This window comes from Sander vitreus, chromosome 16 (genome assembly GCF_031162955.1).
Source record: "Sander vitreus isolate 19-12246 chromosome 16, sanVit1, whole genome shotgun sequence".
Lineage (NCBI taxonomy): Eukaryota > Metazoa > Chordata > Actinopteri > Perciformes > Percidae > Sander > Sander vitreus.
The window spans coordinates 25,819,667-25,840,992 of NC_135870.1; the positions used below are offsets into that span (position 1 = coordinate 25,819,667).

General features: G+C 40.3%; 1 protein-coding gene across 3 annotated transcripts in view; it reads right to left on the reverse strand.

The window, feature by feature from the left end:
- The window catches only part of tcf4 (transcription factor 4), a 318,467-nt gene that overhangs the window by 166,118 nt on the left and 131,023 nt on the right, over positions 1-21,326 (reverse strand). For all 3 annotated transcript variants that reach the window (XM_078271791.1, XM_078271789.1, XM_078271792.1), the window contains one exon: positions 10,731-10,789. In XM_078271791.1, coding sequence (XP_078127917.1) covers positions 10,731-10,789 — 59 coding nt within the window. The remainder of the gene's footprint in view (positions 1-10,730; positions 10,790-21,326) is intronic.

Sequence of the window (21,326 nt, forward strand, 5' to 3'; positions counted from 1 at the left end):
CTTGACCGTTGCTTCCAGTTATCGTTCTCTCCTGAGAAAGTTAAATTTACAGCTACAGGGCTTCCTAATAATTTAGTCAAATTTGTGCCACCAGTTGTTTGGCCTTGCCATCTCTCCAGGGACGGCAATGTCAGTGGCTCCAACACTTCGGTCCAGACTTAAATATCTTGACAATTATTGGATGGATTGCCATGAAACTTAAAGACATTGCCCAGTAGATCAATCCTAATCCTTGCGCCATTAGGTAAAAATGTAGCGCTGCAAAGATTAACCGATTAATCGATTTGCTTTCAATTATGAAATTAATCACAAACTACTTTGATAATCGATTAATCCGTTTGAGTCATATTTTAAGAAAAACTAAATTCTCTGATTTCAGCTTCTTAAATGTGAATATTTTCTAGTTTCTTCTCTCCTCTGTGACAGTAAAGTTAATATCTTTGAGTCGTGGACAAAACAAGACATTGGAGGACGTCATGTTGGGCTTTGCGAAACACTGAGTGACATTTTTCACCATTTTCTGACATTTTATCGACCAAACAACTAATCCAGTTGCAGCCAATGTTTTGGTTTTTCCAACTCTCTGGTTTACAGCCATATACTGTAGCTGCAAAACGGACCCTCCCTGCAGCGTCCAGCTTGGTTCTAAACATCTGAATCACTGGCCACATCTCAGATTTATTTAATATGTGTGTTGTTTCCCAGGTTTGTGGGTGGGAGCAACATTAACTTCTGCTAGCAACCACTTTGACTGAAAATGATGTCATCAGAAAGGATTTGTCAGTCAGTGCTGATTGGTCAGGGCACACTAGCCCCTACCCTCCCAAACCGAAATTGTATAACATCAATACAACTTTGGACCGAATAATGAAATGAAAATGAAATTGGAGTTCAATCCAGATTATCCAGCTAAATGTTTTGGAAATTTGCAGATTTGTGGTTGTGAATGGGCACAGTAATAACATTATGATGTGTATATTCAAAAGTTAAACGTTCTAAAACCAAAAACTAGAGCCAAAATGTGGAATCAAAATCTATATTAGCTCAAAACTCCAGTGGCACAAATGTATTTGATTTGGTCAGAGTTGTAAAATAAACTGGGGTCATTGGAAATCTTCCTGCTGTTAGCGTGTGTGCTCATCCTCCCCTCTAAGTGTTATTTTTTTTCTTTCACTAACGGCCGACGATGAAGCCAGAGGATTTTGGACTTCAGCCCAGCATGTAAATTTATCTGCCATTTCCAAACAATTTCCATCAGGAGCCATTCAGACTGTGTAACAGGATAATTTGACAGCAGCCCAGTAGGAAAGCGGCCAGTGAGGCAGTAATGTTTGATTTATTTCAGATTTCCGTCCTCTACAGTTTGCTGTAGCCTCACAAAGGCCACAGCTGGATATGAGAGGTGGTTATAAATAAAGAAAAGCTCAGCAAGTTGGCGATACACGGACGGACGGATGGATGGATGGATGGATGGATGGATGGATGGATAAGGGAAGGATCACTTCAAAACAGACTGATGTGAACAAATGAATACAGCAAATGGTTGAACAGTTACTAAATGAGTGATCAGATGGATGGATGGATTTGTTAGTGAGTCATTCCAATGACGAGTGGTTGATGGCAACAACTGGACTGATGAAAGAACACATTTCAGTGAATGAATGGATACAAGTATGAATAAGTGAGTGTTCAGTTAGAGGGATGGATCGATCGCTAAAATTAGAAAGGAATAAATGAATATAACACCTAATATGGATGAATTAATACTTGAAAGGAAGGATGAATGGATGGATGAATAAATCATGTAATGAGAGAATGAATGCATAAAAGACTGAATGACTGAGTGAGTGACTGAGTGAGTGACTGAGTGAGTGACTGAGTGAGCAATTGACAGATGGCTGAACACACTAAATGAATAAGAGGGAGGGAGGGAGAGAGTGAGTGAGTGTATTTTTGAATAAATCATTTACAGTTTTTTTCTGAAGCTATGGTACTATTCTCAAGTTTTTGGTAATATTTCACTACCCTAAGTACAAATAAACAGATCATCAAAAAATAATATATAAAATATACAGTATATAAAAATATTTTCACAACTCTACATACATCTGGCATTGACTGTGTACAAAAAAACAGAGAAAGACCAGTGTCACATTGAAATACACTACGGTCATACAAGTACATGCGTAACTTTGGATAGGAATTTCCTCTCTATTATTAAAATAATTTTTAGTAACACTATGCTCATTGTTCATAACTGATAGTCAATGAAACATATGCCTAATATACTGCATGTATGGTTGTTTATTTTGCCTGAGATAGTCTGATGTAAAACGTCAGAATCATCACCCCTAAGGTGTGAGATTTTTATGTGACCTCTGTAGGATTTGAACCCACAACCTTAGTGTTGGTAACTTACAATGGTGCTCAAACCCTCAGGGCCACAAAGGACCACTGCAATGATTACAGTGTGTACAATACAACAGTGTGGATGAGGCTTGTGACGACATCACTGCAGACCAATGTCAGGCTTGGATTCGAAATTCAAGAAGATTTTTCCAAGGGTGCATGAACTATGAAAAAATACACTGGGTGATGTGGACGAGTACTTATTGCCGAATTGACGCAGAGTAATGTAGTGTGTACTATAGAACACCTTTACAGTATTTGATTAGACAAAACCTTACAGTAATGTTGCAATAAACGTTTGTTTCCTGCATCAATGATTGAGAAAGATTTCTTCATTGATCACACTTCTGATTATGGGATAGGAACTATGGAACTAGTTTGTTGTGGAATTTGATGAGAAATGTACAGTTACATTTTTGCCTACTGCAATGTGAAAACAGTGAAGCAAACCGATCATCTTTAGCACTTCAAATGGTCATTTTGAAACGGATATCTTACATTTTTTTGGACTTGGACTAAGTGATTGTTACAATAACTTAACTGGAATAATTACACTATGCTATGTTTAGGTGACTTAACAAATGTACTTGTTGTATTACCAGTAACTCAGTGGTTGAAACGTTAGTCTTCTAGCCAAATGAAAGGAGAATCAGTTGCTTTGAATGCAAGATTTTAATGATTTACAAGTATGACCAGTTGGGAGTCTTGGACTACGTTCAGACTGCAGGCAAAAGTGGCAACCAAGGTGGATTTGATGCGACTTTTACGTCAATATACATCGACATTTGTCACAATTATGCGCCGGCGGGAGTTAGCCCTAGACACAGACAGTAACATTTTAAAAATGACTAGGCCTACAAAGAAGGTATTCATAATGCAGTCCCACCACTCCTGGCTTCTTCTCTGCATCCACACAGACCTCTGTAGTGAATTTGCAGCCATAACCCCGCAAAAGGCCAAAATAGCCAATTTGGCTCTCTTTCTCTTCATTCATCTCCTCCTCAGCACCTGCTCATTAATGTTACGGCTGCCATTACACAAACATTTTGAAATAAAAGCGAAAATGCTTCCTTCCTCCATAACCTCCCTAACTTCAGTGCAACAGCGTGCTGCGTCTGATGTCATTCTTATTGTTCTTTTGCCCATGCGGGTCAGTTCAAAACCGCAAACAGTTCACACTGGAATCTGATATAGGCCACATTTTAAAAGGTAATGTGAACAGCCAAACAAAAAATCAGATCTGAGCAAAAAATTTGAACTAAGCATAAAGACTTGCGGTGTGAACGTAGCCTTGTCCTTAAGAGCTTTAAAACACTGCACCATACTATTGATAATAGTACCGTAGCGACTGAAAAACAACTGTAACATACCACCTAATTGATTATTCTTATTAATTTGAAGTAAATGAAAATAGTGACTGGATTAGTTAAAAAACCCAGGAGTATTTGAGTGAACAGATGTTTGAAAACATAAAAAAAAAATCCACAAATGAATAAATAAATACATGGACAAACTGCTGTAAGAAATAAAGTATGAGTGAATGCAAAAACAAATGAATGAATGGAAGGTTGAATATATTAAGGAGTGGACTTAAGAAGTTACTGAACAAATTTAAATATGACAAGACATGTTCTCTGTGTGTGTGTGTGTGTGTGTGTGTGTGTGTGTGTGTGTGTGTGTGTGTGTGTGTGTGTTTGTTTGTTCCCAAGGCTGTCAGGGCAAAGTCCTGTCCTCGTAACAGAAAGGAAATGATAAAAATCCAAAAGGCAGGAAGGTCTTTTTACATCTGAAAACTACTAAGAGTCCTTGAAATGCCACAATGGGATTTTTGCTTTCTTTTACTTTCCTCAACAGTCATGATTGCCCAGTTGCCCGGGACAACGGTCAATCACTTTGGTTTGGTTTGGTTGCCCCTTTGGCAACCACTTACAACCTCTGTATCCCAAGACTCTGGTGTACATCTGCAAAAACACAAAGTGTTCAAACAAGGAAAAAAAAGGTAGATTGTATTTAAATGTAAAATCTAGTGGATCCAGTTCAAAATGCTATTCTCATTTTGTGAACAAACTTAGTTTCGAGCATTAAAAGACAGACCTTAAACTCCTGCGGTGGAGCTGTCCTCTGTGAGGGCGACTGCAGCATAAGTCGTTTCTTCAAGCAGCAATTAAGACTAATTTAAAAGTTTTTAGTGGCGGCGCCCCTCTAGTGTAGTCAAAGTCCCCCCCAAAGGGACTTACCATCTCCAACAGAAAACCCTGTTCACAAACTGCTCCAAACAGCTCTATTGTAGTCCAGCCTTTACTTATGTGACGACCGTGCATCACTTTGTAACACGTTATAATGCTCGCCTAGCTGCTAGCGTCATGTTCTGAGTCATGTGCGTAACCAGAAGTTAAGCTACATAACTACATACAATGATTTTACCCTAACCACAATCTTTTTTCTAGACTAACCCTAACCCAACCTTAACCCTAACCCTTACCCTAACTAAGGGCGCTTTCACACCGATAGTTCGCTGGACTCTGTGCGATTCTGGGGTGAAGTTGCAACATCGTTGCATTTTTCATTTGGTTCGGTTTGCTTTCACACGCACCAAACACTGTAAACACACGTCACACGGTCGAGACGGTCGCTTGTTTATTGGACAGAATATCCGAAACTCGCCGACATTTCCTGGTCTCAAAAATAATAAAGCAGCACCAAATGTATAACGTCTTGGGTTTTGGTTCTGCTTCAGTGTTTCTGATATTTTAGACGCTGGCGAACAATGTGAGCAGCTGACAGACAGCGAGTGAAGGAGAGAGACAGAGATGATGATGTCACACAGACGACCAGCAAAGTGTGCTCAGAACAGGTTATTGGATTTAAGGGATGCCAGATAGTTATCATCCCTTAAATCTCATATAAGTCCATAAATTCTGTACAAGGTTAATATTGCTGTAGGGAAGGACCGATTCTGGTTTTTCAAGGCTGATACACATTGTGACTATTAGTAGTTAATAAAACTGATACCTGAACCAATAACCGATATTTGGAACCGATATGCACTTACAGTGAAAATGAAAATCTTTTAGTCAAAATTGAGATTTTGGAATGTTACATACTCCAACACAAAACGTTCTTTAAATGCTTTAAGCAATTATTTAATAAATTAGAAACATACATTTCAACATAATACCCAGTAACAGAGAGTCAGACAGTGTTGTGGGGGGGACATTAAGTCAGACTCAGTGGTGAGTGGAACTGAAGCAGAGGGACAGACACAGAGCTGTACGGAGCCAAAGTAGCTCACTTTTTAATTCATTATCAGGCAAATAAAACGCTGATACAGATAATATGCAAACTGCCAAAAAACTGCCTGATAATCGTGCAGGGACGAGAATCAGTCTTTTCCTAAATTGCAGGCTGTATTTTTGTATTTTGTATTGTATCTGTATTTGTTTCACTTCATGTATTTGGGTCGATTACGTTCTCATCTAAAGTGAACAGAACTCTAGTTCACTTGGAAGCGAACCAAGACCCCCGTTTTTCAAGCGGAACAGAGTTTGTTTGATCCGCGCCAGAGTTCAGAGGAGCTTTCACGCCAGCCCAAACCAACGGGACTATCTGACCAAACGCTCCAGGCTTCGTTTAAAACGGACCAAACAAAGTAGATGGGAAAGCAACCTAAGACGTTTTGGTATCTAAACCTTACCAAGTAGCTTTTGTGCCTAAACGTAACAAAACTGTGACTATTTCACAACGTTAATGATGTGTGACCTGATCTGAAACCCAAACATATGAATGCAACAGCCTTCATATATTCCTCATCATTTGCAACATCTTTTACCACAACGTTGATATTCATAAGCACGGAAATGCACTTCTTTGATAAGCTTTAATCCATCGATGTACAAGACTAAAAGAGAAATAAATCCATAACATCGGGCTAACTTGTCCAACAGCCTGCACTCGTACATGATTTTTTAATTTCAAAAACCAGAAGGAGGTCATCAAATTACAGAGAGCACATCAAGCCTCTGTCTGTTTAATATTCCACCGGCAGAATCAAACACCAGCATCTGTACTGTATGTTCTCTTAATTATCAATGTGCATCTCCTGGTGGATGCATATGGTCCATGAGAACTGAGCGGGAAGACTGCAGTGGAAATTCAAAACCCAACTATTACTAAAGTCCTCAGAACACTTGGCGCCACAACCGACGATACATATCCCTTTTAAAAGAGATTTGTCTTGTTGAAGTTGTTAAATTAAAATGAATAATTATTTGTTTTATGAAGTTGGGAATATGTGGTTGTTACAATATGTATGTAAGTTTAGAATTTGTCTGAACAATTTAAATATTAAAAGCATGTAACAGCTGTTGTTTTTGATAGTCGTGAGAATGATTGACATAAGAAGATAGCTAATACAACAACCAAATCACCTGTTGTGCAGCTCACTGCATGCTTTAAAAACACCAGAAAAGTTGCAGGCAACTAAAGGCAACTTTAAAGGGGACATATTATACTCATTTTCAGGTTCATACTTGTACTTTGGTTTTCTGCTAGAACATGTTTAAATGCTTTAATGTTAAAAAAAACAACAATTATTTTTCTCATACTGTCTGTCTGTATATACCTGTATTCAACCTCTGATGAAAACGCTCCATTTTAGCGCCTGTCTTTTTAAGACCCCCTTCCAATAAAAACCAGTCTGCACTGATTGGTCAGCGTTTCAGGGTCTTAAGCGTCTGCGTTTGGCCTCTCTGCACCATCATTGCAATTTCTCACTTTTATCACTTTCTACCTATATATAGTATGGTTGTGACATCACAACCGTACGGAAGTCCTGACGGCTCGTTTAAAGGCACCGTTTCTGAATATGGCCTGTGTACATTTTCTCTGTGGATTGAGCGTTTTGCTACTTTTACAATATTTATATACTACCTAGACCTGCTTTATATATATATATATATATATATATATATATATATATATATATATATATATATATATATATATATATATATAGCGACTGGGGGATCTCGAGGCGCTCCCAGGCCAGGTTAGAGATATAATCCCTCCACCTAGTCCTGGGTCTCCCCGAGGCCTCCTCCCAGCTGGACGTGCCTGGAACACCTCCCTAGGGAGGCGCCCCAGGGGGCATCCTTACCAGATGCCCAAACCACCTCAACTGGCTCCTTTCGACGCAAAGGAGCAGCGGCTCTACTCCGAGCTCCTCACGGATAACTGAGCTTCTCACCCTATCTCTAAGGGAGACGCCAGCTACCCTCCTGAGGAAACCCATTTCGGCCGCTTGTACCCTGGATCTTGTTCTTTCGGTCATGACCCAGCCTTCATGACCATAGGTGAGGGTAGGAACAAAAACTGACCGGTAGATTGAGAGCTTTGCCTTCTGGCTCAGCTCTCTTTTCGTCACAACGGTGCGATAAATTGAATGTAATACCGCACCTGCTGTGCCGATTCTCCGACCAATCTCCCGCTCCATTGTCCCCTCACTCGCGAACAAGACCCCAAGGTACTTGAACTCCTTCACTTGGGGTAAGGACTCATTCCCTACCTGGAGAAGGCACTCCATCAGTTTCCTGCTGAGAACCATGGCCTCCGATTTAGAGGTGCTGACCTCATCCCAGCCGCTTCACACTCGGCTGCGAACCGATCCAGTGAGTGCTGAAGGTCACAGGCCGATGATGCCATCAGGGCCACATCATCTGCAAAAAGCAGCGATGAGATCCCCAGCCCACCGAACTGCAACCCCTCTCCACCACGACTACGCCTCGATATCCTGTCCATAAATACTACAAACAGGATTGGTGACAAAGCGCAGCCCTGGCGGAGGCCAACTCTCACCTGAAACGAGTCCGACTTACTGCTGAGAACCCGGACACAGCTCTCGCTTTGGTCGTACAGAGATTGGATGGCCCTGAGAAGGGACCCCTCACCCCATACTCCCGCAGCACCTCCCACAGTATCTCCCGGGGCACCCGGTCATACGCCTTCTCCAGATCCACAAAACACATGTAGACTGGTTAGGGCATACTCCCAGGCTCCCTCCAGGATCCTTGCGAGTAAAGATCTGGTCCGTTGTTCCACGACCAGGACGGAATCCGCATTGTTCCTCTTCAACCTGAGATTCGACTATCGACCGAACCCCTCCTTTCCAGCACCTTGGAGTAGACTTTACCGGGAGGCTGAGAAGTGTGATACCCCTGTAATTGGCACACACCCTCTGGTCCCCCCTTTTTAAAAAGGGGAACCACCACCCCGGTCTGCCACTCCTTAGGCACCGTCCCAGACTTCCACGCAATGTTGAAGAGGCGTGTCAACCAAGACAACCCCTCCACACCCAGAGCTTTAAGCATTTCTGGACGGATCTCATCAATTCCTGGGGCTTTGCCACTGTGGAGTTGTTTAACTACCTCAGCAACCTCCACCAGGGAAATTGATGCCAATCCCCCCTCATCCTCCAGCTCTGCCTCTACCATAGAGGGCGTATTAGTCGGATTTAGGAGTTCCTCAAAGTGCTCCTTCCACCGCCCTATTACCTCCTCAGTTGAGGTCAACAGCGTCCCATCCTTACTGTACACAGCTTGGATGGTTCCCCGCTTCCCCCTCCTGAGGTGGCGAACGGTTTTCCAGAAGCACCTTGGTGCCGACCGAAAGTCCTTCTCCATGTCTTCTCCGAACTTCTCCCACACACGCTGCTTTGCCTCTTTCACGGCAGAGGCTGCAGCCCTTCGGGCCCTTCGGTACCTTGCAACTGCCTCCGGAGTTGTCTGGGATAACATATCCCGGAAAGACTCCTTCTTCAGTCAGACGGCTTCCCTGACCACCAAGAGCCAATTAATTAAATATATATATATATATATATATATATATATAGACATGGATATCTCACTTTTTACAATATGGGACCTTTAAAACTGCAGGGTTAGGGTTAGAAAACCGTTTTGGTTTTTAGGAAAACCGTTTTGGTTTTTCCGCCTGCAAATGCAATTCATCAACCCAGCTCAGCGAAACATTTTTCTACTGTTGGAGGAATATTAAAGTTATATTCATAAGCAGGCTTGGGAGTAACAGAATACATAGAACAGTGTCAGGTAGGTTGGTAGTGGCTGGTCTACCACTGCCTCAATCAGTTTGTTGAATCAGAACTAGTCTATATCCATGACGTTTCACTTCCGGGATTGCTCCGGTGACGCCGGACGTCCTTCTGGATGTCCGTTACCTTCCGCTTTCTTTGTGTTGGAATTCTAAACTCCGGTGGATTTCTGAGGACTATGGTTAACTGCTCCTCAGATCTCTGCAGGGTAAATCCAGACAGCTAGCTAGACTATCTGTCCAATCGGAGTTTTCTGTTGCACGACTAAAACAACTTTTGTTGTTCCAAAACAACTTCCTTCCCGAAGCTATTTTGCAGCGGCACCTGGGCTGCGTCCCGGAGCTTAGCACCGCCCATGACGATTGTGATTGGTTTAAAGAAATGCCAATTAAATTTAATTTTGTGTCTGTATCTGACGCTGAGAGCCACTGACTAAGCGTCAGTATTTAATGAGTTGGGAGTGAGGCTTGTCCTTGATGCTTCATGTTGGTTCAAGAAATTCAAACGCAGCCCAGATATTTTTCATCTGCAGGATGTCCGCGTTCTCGCCTTGCTCATGTTTAGCACGCTGTGTGCTACTGCCGACTTGAACCTGTTTCCTGCCGTCCAGCTATACACAACAGTGTGAGGGCTTTGAACCCCTCATCAGTCTTGTAGTCAAGACCACCTCAACCGAGACCAAGTCATCACCAAGACCAGAGTGTATCGAGACCGAGACAAGACCAAGACTTTGAGGGGTTGAGACAGAGTCAAGACCAAGACCAAGACTAAGACAGAGCGAGGCAGAGTCAAGACCATGACCAGACCAGTGCCAGACAGCCACAACTTCTTCTTCTATCTCAGAGATTTACAGGTACAATACACAGGTAATTTAGTGATAACCCTGCCCAGTTGTGGTCTTGACCGGTCTTGAAATAAAATATGAGTCCTCTTTATCCCAGACCGAGTAAAAATGAGGTTGATTCCGAGACGAGACCAAGACCTTCAAAAAGTGGTCTTGAGAACGGTCTTAAGATCAAGACCTATCTCGAATACTACAACACTGCCCCTCATCCCTGACACTGAACATCCTCTACCACTGACCTCAGATCAAATCCAAGCAGGGTTTGCTCTCCTCTGTATGTTCACTGCTTTGACACAAAAAAAAGCACAAAAGCTGAGCAACACACCCACCCACTCTGCGTTTATAAAAGAAGACATTTAGAGTTTGACTGACCTGGTGGCAGTGTGGGTTGGACCCTCTGCTGTACGAGTACGAACTCCTCTCTGTTTTACCTGCAGGAGGACGACAAGAAAAGAGAGGGAGCAGTTAGCAGAGGGAATCACCACAACAAGGACAGACCCATATCTTTACTGAAAAAGTCATATACAGTACTACTTCATCTTCAAGCCAATGGAATTCCAAACAAAGTTAGGGTTAGCAGAGCAAAAATGTATGGACCGATTTCATTCACTCATTTATAAAGAGGGGGGCGACAAACTAGACAAAATTATGCAAAACGCATCAATCATCATTCAGTCATTCCATCATTTTCATTAAACAAATGAGTTAACCTAATATATATAAATAGTGTGGCTTCATAACAATCAGCAGCATTGGTAATCATTCATTCATTCATTCATTTTAAATCAAATTCTTTCCGACATATAACATAACATTTAATATGAACAGTGGGGCAATGAACTAGACAAAATAATAAAGTATGACTTTTATTCATTTGTCAATCCAACCATTAATTCTTTCATTTATTCATTCATTCATTCATTTTTCACTTAACCGCATTGAGTATTAAACTTGACTTTCATCCACTGTTGATGGAAAATGGGACTACTGTACATGAAATAGTTATTAACTTACTTCATTCATTCATTCATTAATCACTTATCCATACTGACGACTTTCTTTAAACCCCTATTGATGTTGGTGGAATTTTATTCATTCATTCATCCATTCACTCACTCACTCACTCACCCACTCACTTATTTCTTTTAAAATTGCCATAAAATCTGTCCCTTTAATTCCTTTCCGATTTAAAAAAAAAAAATTCTGATAAGTAGGTCAAATACACTGTTAAAATTGGTGTTTGGTTATTGAATAATCAATTGATTAATTTAGTCAACATGGTAACGCATTCTCATGAACGGGTTTCGTATGTTAGCGTACAAAAACGTCTGCTCAACAATTTGCATGATAACCTACGAAACTACGGCGACCGCCGGCCGGTCACTTAGCGACCGGTCACATGACAGTTAAGTTTAGTGTTTTTACGGTTAAATTTAACCGAAAAAATGGTACTGTGAGCCGGTTACCATTCACCGTGAGGTGCCCAATGTTTTAGCGGCCGTTTTGCTGTTCAGTTTTGCCAACAAAAGGTGACTTTTAACCGGGTACAGGGCACCGTGACAAAAGGTGATCATCATGGCACCAAAACAACTATTATTATTATTATTATATAAAGATTATGGTTTAGATTAAAATACAGTCCCCTTAAAAAGTACCCCAAGACACGCATTTCCTGGGGTAAAAGTGTTTTCCCAAGGACACAAACTCTGCTCCCCTACTTGAAAGCCCTGTTTCATGACCCAGCCATTCACCACAACACTCTTATACAGCAGCAGTAATGTAGTACACACAGCAATAAATATGTGGAATACATACGAATCACAGTGCGTTACTTTTCCTAGCTATTTAGGTAGGTACGAATGGATCATGAATCAAGAGAAGAGCCTGAACATGGACACTGTTACCCCCAATAAAATAATCAATAGTATGAATGTCGATTGATTTATTTATTTTGAAAGTATATTTCGATCTTTCTTTCATTCATTTATGGGATCATTCTTTTACACTTTGTTCTGGAAACACAGTAAAGGGGTTTCAGTAGAACAGCCAAAGTCAATTTTCATGATCAGAGTCTTCACTGTGTGTGTGTGTGTGTGTGTGTGTGTGTGCTCTCACAGCACAACAAAACAGACATCTGCTCGGCCTGCAATGTATAGAAAAGTCTTTATTCTACAAGATCCGGCTTTGAAACCACAAACAACAATTTCACCCTCTGTGTTCTTTCAGTTGCGGATTTAGTTTCTTTGCATGTACGGACAAAACAAACTACAATACGAGACGAGGTATACGGTTTTCACGTGGCATTTAGTAACACCTAGAAACCAAGAAAAAAAATGGAATCTGTCTCAGATCACTGTTGACGTTGCATTGATCCGTTTGCAATGTTTTTTTTCGGCAGAACATCCCTGTTATGTCTGTACTAGTATATTACATCAACCCTTCTGAAGCGTTGCCATGTATGGTACTGTACTGCTCTTTCTCCCTTGTTGGTCCATGGAGACTCATTAGTGTACTTGCTAAACCACTGAAGAACCAATTATTTTACTTATTATAACAATTTGCATTATCACTGACACCGTCATTTCCCCGTCTATCAAATGGGACGCATTGCATTTGGGAATTGTGAGCAGAATGCAATGTACAGTGCATGTACTTATTTCTGTTACTTTGCGGGAAATTCATATCGTCGCTGTCGGGCAGAAACCTTGTATCTCCATATTTCATAATATGGCCTGTGGGTTTGACAAACATTTATCCAGTGACGAGGCAATTTCGTCTGAGAAAAACGGCTCAATCAAATGTTTTCAAGCCTTTCTTCATTTGCTTTTTTCACCTGACAGCGATGTAGCCTACATACATTTCCCATTAATAACTTGGACACTAAAATAAAATATCAGCCAGTAATTTAGTGCAGTATATAATAATCAAACTGTTTTACGGATAACGTAAATAAACACAAATGCATGTTTCTGGGTAAATCAGCAAATTAAATCCCTGAGAAAATATGGTGCATTACCTTGATATAATAATCAGATAAAAATCCAATATTCTGGGCGCCTGGGCAGCTCGCCTGGCAGAGCAGGTGCCCATATATAGAGGTTTACTCCTCGACTCCGACCTGCTGCCCTTTGCTGCATGTCATTCCCCCCTCTCTCCCCTCTCATGTCTTCAGCTGTCCTATATGAATAAAGGCCTAAAATGCCCAAAAAGAAAATCTTAAAAAAATAACAATCCTATATTCCTAAAGAAACCAGTCCTTCCCATTTGCTACAATGGTCTAACACAGCCAGAGATATTATTTTGAGGATGTTTTATCACATTTTGCTGCTTCCATCCAGGTTTTCTAATGTGATACCTCGAAATGAGCATAAAATGACCCGAATGGAAACACAGCTATTGTCTCACGGTATATATCACCCAACCCTGGTGTTACCCCAGCAACCTATTTGCTTGCTTCAGAATCTGTGTGGCTACATAACAACCATTTAGCAGTGAAAATAAAAGTATTCTTCTTGGAGTTTCAGCAGTAGTTTCCCTATGCATACTGCAACTGCAGAGGTTGTGCAATATTACTTTTGGGTTTTTGTTTGTGCAACTACAGCATGTGTGGTGAATTTCACATCATTTCCAGAGTTACCTCCATATGGAACGTATCAGGAGCTGGTGCACAGGCAGTTAAACTCTCTGCCCAAACCCTCCAAACAGTGCATACCACGGATACTTTTGAGCAGAAAATAAGCCAAGCCACCACTTATCAATGCCCTAACAACCATTGCACTATTAAAAACCTTGCCTGCCAACAAGTACGTAATTTTCCTAGAATTTCCTAAAAAAACTTTTTTCTAATTTCCTCTATTAGTTCTTAGTGTTGACTGAAACTAAAGATGTGTGAAGTGTTTTCTGTTAGTACAGTTTCTCTTTGATTTTACGTACATATGTAAACTATTTTGTTTCAGGCTGTCCTCTCCCCTTGATAATGTGCAGGTGTCTTAAGCCTTAACCCACATCTGATACACATTTATTGGACATGAGAAAAAAAGAGCACAGACATCCTCACCTATACCCAACTGTCTTTATGGAACATCTTTGGTCCAACATCTTTAAAGTGCCCATATTATGCTCATTTATTTAGAGGTTGTACCAGAATAGGTTTACATGGTTTAACTTAAAAAAAGAACACCATATTGTTGTTGTACTGCACATTGCTGCAGCTCCTCTTTTCACCCTGTGTGTTGAGCTCTCTGTTTTAGCTGCAGAGTGAGGCATCTCACTTCTGTTCCATCTTTGTTGGGAGTCGCACATGTGCAGTAGCTAGGTAAGGATCACATCAGCTAGCAGTTTGTTTCTACAACTTCAGTCAGTGCAAGGCAGGATTAGCTGGGAGACTTCTTCTAAACGAGGGCGCACTTCCAACTTTGCGTGGAACAGGGACATGTAAGTAGTTCTTTTGTAGATTATGGTGAACTAGTGTGTGTTGTAGCAGTGTTTTGCCATCGAGAACGAGCTAGCGTGCTAGCGTTTAGCCACCTCCTTTCGGCTAGTGACGTAAAAAGCCGTGCAAATTTTGAACAGCTCATCCAGAGACTGAAGGCGGGACACATTCAGAAACCCGTATCTCACTCAAAACAGCATGGATGTTTTTTTTTCCAAGTTTGTATGCGTGCGGAAGCACCAGAGACACAAAATAACACCCTAAAATCCCAGAAAAAGTGATTTTTTTTTTTCATAATATGGGCACTTTAACCCTCCTGTTGTCCTCCATTTTCAAGGTTTATATATCAGAATATTGGGTTTCTTTCAACCAAATTGCACAACAATTACACAAATGGTTCCATAGAAACACTCTTTGAGTATAATTAATGATCACTTAACTACTTTCATTTAATTTGGGGTGTTTTATTCAATGGTATTGCATTTGGGGAAAAAATGAAATTGTTTCAAAACAGTATCCTGACTAAACTTGGACATATACCAGTCTGAGATTCTCCCAACATATGTTGATGCTCTGATTTGAACTCTTAGTCAAAATAATCATAATATCACTCAAAAAATAGGTATCATTTCATATAAATGAGGTTTATTGGTCATGAATTCCATTATAAGTGTAACACTAATAAGTTGGTGTTAGTGGTAAAGAAAAAAAAAACCCTGCAAAAAAACAAAACCTTGAAAAAAGCAGCAAGAACGTTGAAATAAAGGGTCTAAAAAAGGCTTAATTTTTGATTTTTTACCCGTGAAGACAACACAAGGGTTAAACATGTGTTTGATAGAAATCAGAAATCAAAGCTCTTGAAATGCAGTCCAAGGATCAATCAGTGCATGACAGGAAGGTAAAGTCTCTGCCAGGTAACCGACCGATTATTTGAATACACAAACCGAGCGTGTCTGGCTGTGAAAAAAGGGTGTCTGATGAATTTCGAAAATGCAGCGACCGGCGTGGCGCGGAGACAACAAAGCTAATTCCCTCTCCAGCTTCTGAACAGGCTTTCCTCTCCTCCGAGCTGCGGGACCACTTGGAGACTATTTTTACCACACAGAGCTTCTTTTTTTGGATAAAACCCTCTATCTTCAGCCAGTCTAAATATCAAACCACGGTTTAGTGTGTAATTACATTCTGCGCTCGGTGCAGCCGTATGAGATAAAATGGAGAGGTTTTGTGGCGAGCGCGTGTGCAGGAAAATGAAGCGTGTACGTGGTGAAGGGTTTGAATCAGGAGTGTATAGACCAGCGCTGAATACACGCCAACACGGTAGTCGATGCAGAAGAGGTTGATAATTACAGGCGTACAGAATGGGAATGTGGTCGACTATGTGTGTGTGTGTGTGTGTGTGTGTGTGTGTGTGTGTGTGTGTGTGTGTGTGTGTGTGTGTGTGTTTGTGTGTGTGTGTTTAGTGTGTGACCGATCCAGCGGCCTCGGCTTCAGCTAAGACTGATGCCAGCTGGATCGGTTTGGCACATATACAAAGACTCCCCCCCCCCACACCCACCCACACACACACACACACACACACACACACACACACACACACACACACACACGTAAATGTGCACAATATAGTACATATTGTATATATAGCCCTATATATACACACACAGACACACACATGCAAATGTACTTTTTACGTGGTACCGAAATATAACCATACATATAGAAACACATGCATTTAACAAATACAAATTCAGGACTGTGCACACACACACACACACACAGACACACACACACACACACACACACTCACACACTCACAAAGATCTATTAAACATTGCAAAATACCACAACCTGCAACAAATCCAAACATGTCGACCATTGTACACTTAAGATTAAAATTAAAATGTTGACCTAAAATATACTGTTTGAAAAAATATCCCATAAATATGAACGATGAAAAGCAACTCTAATAAAATAAAAAATAAAAAATGGTAGATATTATCAAAAGGTTAGTTTGTGAAGAACAATACAGCAATTTATATGTAACAGAAGCTACAGACTTTTCAAGGGATTTAGCTATGACAGAAATATAATTAAAATATTTGGTGTAAGGTTTTAGTTTTTTCTCTTTTACAGACGATCAATTCCTTAATTCCTTCTTTGCTTTTTAATAAATTATTCAGCAATTATACTCATTATTTTCAAATATTAAAATGGTATTTAGTAAGTCGTGGTGACAATAGACTACACAAAACGACGTGGTATGACCTAGCGTTAATTCACAGATTGTTCTTTTTATACCACATTTTGTTTTAGGCCTGTTCATGGAAAACAGGGCAACATGAAGTCAGCAGCATGAACAACTATTCATTTTAGTCATTCGTGCATTCTTTCTTCTTTTCATTTACTCACGCCTTCACTGATTCACTAATTAACTCAATTCACTTTTAAAAAAAACCTTCAAGTTCCCTTAATTCCCGCTAATAATAAAGTACATAACAAGAATGTAAAATGGATCCAGCTGCCTGAGCAGACCAACAGGAAGAAAAGAAAGAAAAGAAATGTGTAATACATAACAGAATAATAGAATAACAGAGGCCGATGACGTTAGCCCTGACAGGATGGAACATTTGGGTATGTAAGAGGCCTCCCCACTTGAATACTGACAAAAAAATACTTTATCACAGCCATCACATTCAGAGCACTGATCTTTAGCGTGGTGTGTAACATCTTAGTGTAACATTGGCAGGAGTTCTGTCTCCTCCGATACCCTATTGAGCAATGCATGCATATATCAATCTACGCATCTGTTATTGATGCACACACAGACACACACACACAACACAAAATATACATACTGTATATATAGCCCCATATGCACACACAGACACACACACGCACACACACACACACACACACAGACACACACACGCACGCACGCGCGTCCTATTTTTTTTGATTCTCGTCAGCAGCCACAACAGCAGGTGCTGCCGCTGAAATAAAAGACTCATGAACACACCGCAAAAATCCAAAAGACAAATTCAAGCAATATTGATGTTTTTCCTTTTGTCGATACTTTACTGTTTAATGTTTAATTGTATAATTGCGCAATACACAAGTCCTCAAACCTAACCTGCTGTCAATTACCCAAGTCAGACAATGTGTGCTCACAGCCTGACCTTTACCTGCCGAAGACAGTTTGTTGTCGAAATCTTGTCACGTCTATGTGGAATAAAAAAAAACCCAAAAAACAATTTGGAGTTTATTGTTTTATGGATTATGTTTGGTCTTTTTGTGCAGATGCAAAGAATGTATGTATGTGTGGGGTGTGTGTGTGTGTGTGTGTGTGTGTGTGTGTGGTGTGTGTGTGTGTTATATTTGTCATATACGATTACATCTTGTTGCCTGTGCAACCATGAAAAGAAAATCCTTTAGATTGTAATTTTTTTTTAATTTATTTTGATTGTTCTGTAAATGCTGTAAAAGCTGAAATGTACCTATCAGTTAAGATGACAATGACCTGGATACAGAAGCTAGAAATACTACAGAAATATATTCCGAATTGAAGATGTTAACAATTGTACAACCGCAGTTCTTCACTTTTGTCCAAACACGGCAACCTTTTCATCCCCACCATCTCTGCAGGCCGAGTTCATGTACTACACACACACAAACAAAAATCTCTGGTATTTTAATGTGGCCGTTAAAGAGAGAACAGCATACAAGAAAGAAAAAAAGAAGCCAGGCAGGGACAGAGCAGCGCAGAATAGGAAGGGTCAGCCACAAGTTCATGCACCCTGTCACACGACACTGTGAATACACACACACACACACACACACACACACACACACACACACACACACACAGATACCAACAGGGAAGCAGCTGTGTGGTTTGATAAAAAAAAGAGATTAATTAAGATGTCATGAACAGTATGTCTGAATTAAAAAGAATTACATCCTTTTTCTAAAGTGGATTGTTTTTTCCTCAAAAGAGGACTTACATCACATTTCGTCTTCTTTCTTCCCTTCCGACAACATCATTTTGTTTTTAATTTTTCACCAGATTAGTTTTGGTTTGTGTTTATTTAAATGAGATAACCCACCAAATTATGTTTTCTCTTCGCCCATTTATCATAAAGCAGAAAAACACAAAAAGCACGAAGGGAAGTGAACAAAATCCCAGGGATTGCATTGGGAAACCGCACCAGTGGCAGAGTCTGTCCAGAAAAATACAAATACATTTACAATTACAAAATACATGTCCAGCTGACAAAGCCACATTACTACTGCCTCTCCCTGTTTTCATACACAATGTTCACAATGTTCTCTGACACTATCAGACTTTGGATCCAATCCCAACAGAACCTCCTCTCTTCTCGCCTGTCAGCCTCCCTACTCTCCAAACTAAAAATCACTCCTATGAACCTTTTTGGTTCCTTCAGTTTGTGCAGAACCTCATTTCCATAGAAGGTTACAAAATGTGAAAGCACTTCAAGGACCCTATCAACCTCAGAAGGCTCTTTGACAAAGCCCCTTTTGTAAAAAACAGTTCATTTGATTTTCTAGGTCCTTATTTCAAGGTTTTAAAGCATCATAGAGGGTACCTTAACCCTCTGAGGTCTAAGGGCATTTTCACATATCTTTTTTCCCTTTTTAAAGGACAATTCCGGCGCAAAACGAACCTAGGGGTTGATAACAGATGTGTACCCACTCGATCGTTCTCTGGGACATGTTTTCATGCTAATCGAATGTGTTTGTAGCTTGAAAGAAGCTAGCGCGGACCGCTGATTAGCTTACAACGCTAGTATTCGGGGCACAGGGAAAGTAAAAACAAATCGCTATTTATACCACTAAAAAGGCTCAAAATATCACCACACTTCAACGGTAGCATAATGAGTGTCCCTAAATGTTAACCAAAGCATTGAGAACTTTGTAAGTGTGCAGACAGTTTTTTAAAAAGATAGACTATAAAGACAGTCACGTTCTTGTATACAGGCGGCCGCCGTCTTGGGAGCTACTGTCTTTTCCAAAAGGAATACTTGGAATTGATGGTGGTGCTAAATATTCATGACAAACGACGAGTTTGTGAACGGGCAACACAGATTTTGATAATGAACAACTATACACGTTACACACTGGACCTTTAACTTATAATGTGTTGTACGAATTATTTCGGTGCTTGAAATGAGTTTACCAAAGTCTTCGGTTATATATGATTGAATTAGCACAAAAAAACATGTCTGTAATGAAATTTTGGAATGTCGCTTTAGGAGTAGGAATTTTGTCAAACATCGTTTGGACGCGCCGGTGCGTCTTTCGTCCTCAAAGGGTTAAAGAGGGACTCAAAAACCATTGCTTGAAAGGACGACCGTGACAGTGCTTCCAGGAACCTCTGGCCTTTGAGAGTTCTTACAAAACTGCTTTTATGAAAAGTTATCAAACCACAACAATGCTTAACCCTTGTTTTGTCTTCCCGTTGACCGTGCAACTTTGTGTTTTTCTGGGTCGAAATTTCAACATGTTGTTGTTCTTTTTCTACACTTTTCTCAACGTTTTTTGTCGCTTTTTCCGATGTTTTTTTCTCACTTTTTTAACAAGTTTTTGTCACCTTTGGCGATGATTTTGATGGAGTTTTTTTGTCACTTTTTTCAGCGTTTTATAAGAATATGTTTTTGTTGATTTTTTTTCCTGCGTTTCTGTAGCTTTTTCCAACGTTCTTTTGTCATAGTTCTGATATAGAAAGTTTTTGTAAACGGGTCAAATTTGAGGAGGGTTAAGTAAGTACTGAAAACAAAGGGGTCGTTCATCCTTGGAAGGGTTTCTGGATAAACACTTTTGGAACTGTTTCATGAACCTGGACATTTTTCTAGAACAAACCAACAATCCTTGAGACTGAAGAACATTTGTTAAAGACGTTGACTGTGCCTCTAGCACCCTCTGACTATAAATGGTTAATCAGGTATGTTCTTTGTGCAACCGCTTCATGAAAGAATAAAGAACCTCACCAACCTCAGAAGGCTCACTGACAAACAGTTCTGAAATTACACCTAACCTAAGCCTAAAACATAGATCTAATCTGACGATACTTCTAGGAACTGATGCGAGAGACTCTAAAACCCAAGAACGTTCTTAGAAAACCTGACTTTAAAAGTTATCACACTCTGATGCTAATTCAAGGAATCTTTGACAATTGGAGTTCTTAGAAAACGGTCTTTACTAAGGCTTCTCGAACTACCAAATTGCCTTTAGGGGCATCCAAAAATACAGGGTTCTCCATCCTCATATAGCTCCAGAAAAAACCTTTGTAATTGTTTCTCAAAACCTCTATTCTAACCTCGATTTAAACAATTGCTCTGGTGTGTTCTTTGTGCAAACACTTGATAAAAGACATATTGGCCTGGTTCTTTCTGAGAAGATTGATTGGATCTGACAATACTTCCAGGAACTTATAACAGGGTCTAGAAAACCCCCTAACATATAAGCAGGTGTTCCAAATCATCCGAACATACTTAGAAAACTCTTCTTTTAAAGGTTGT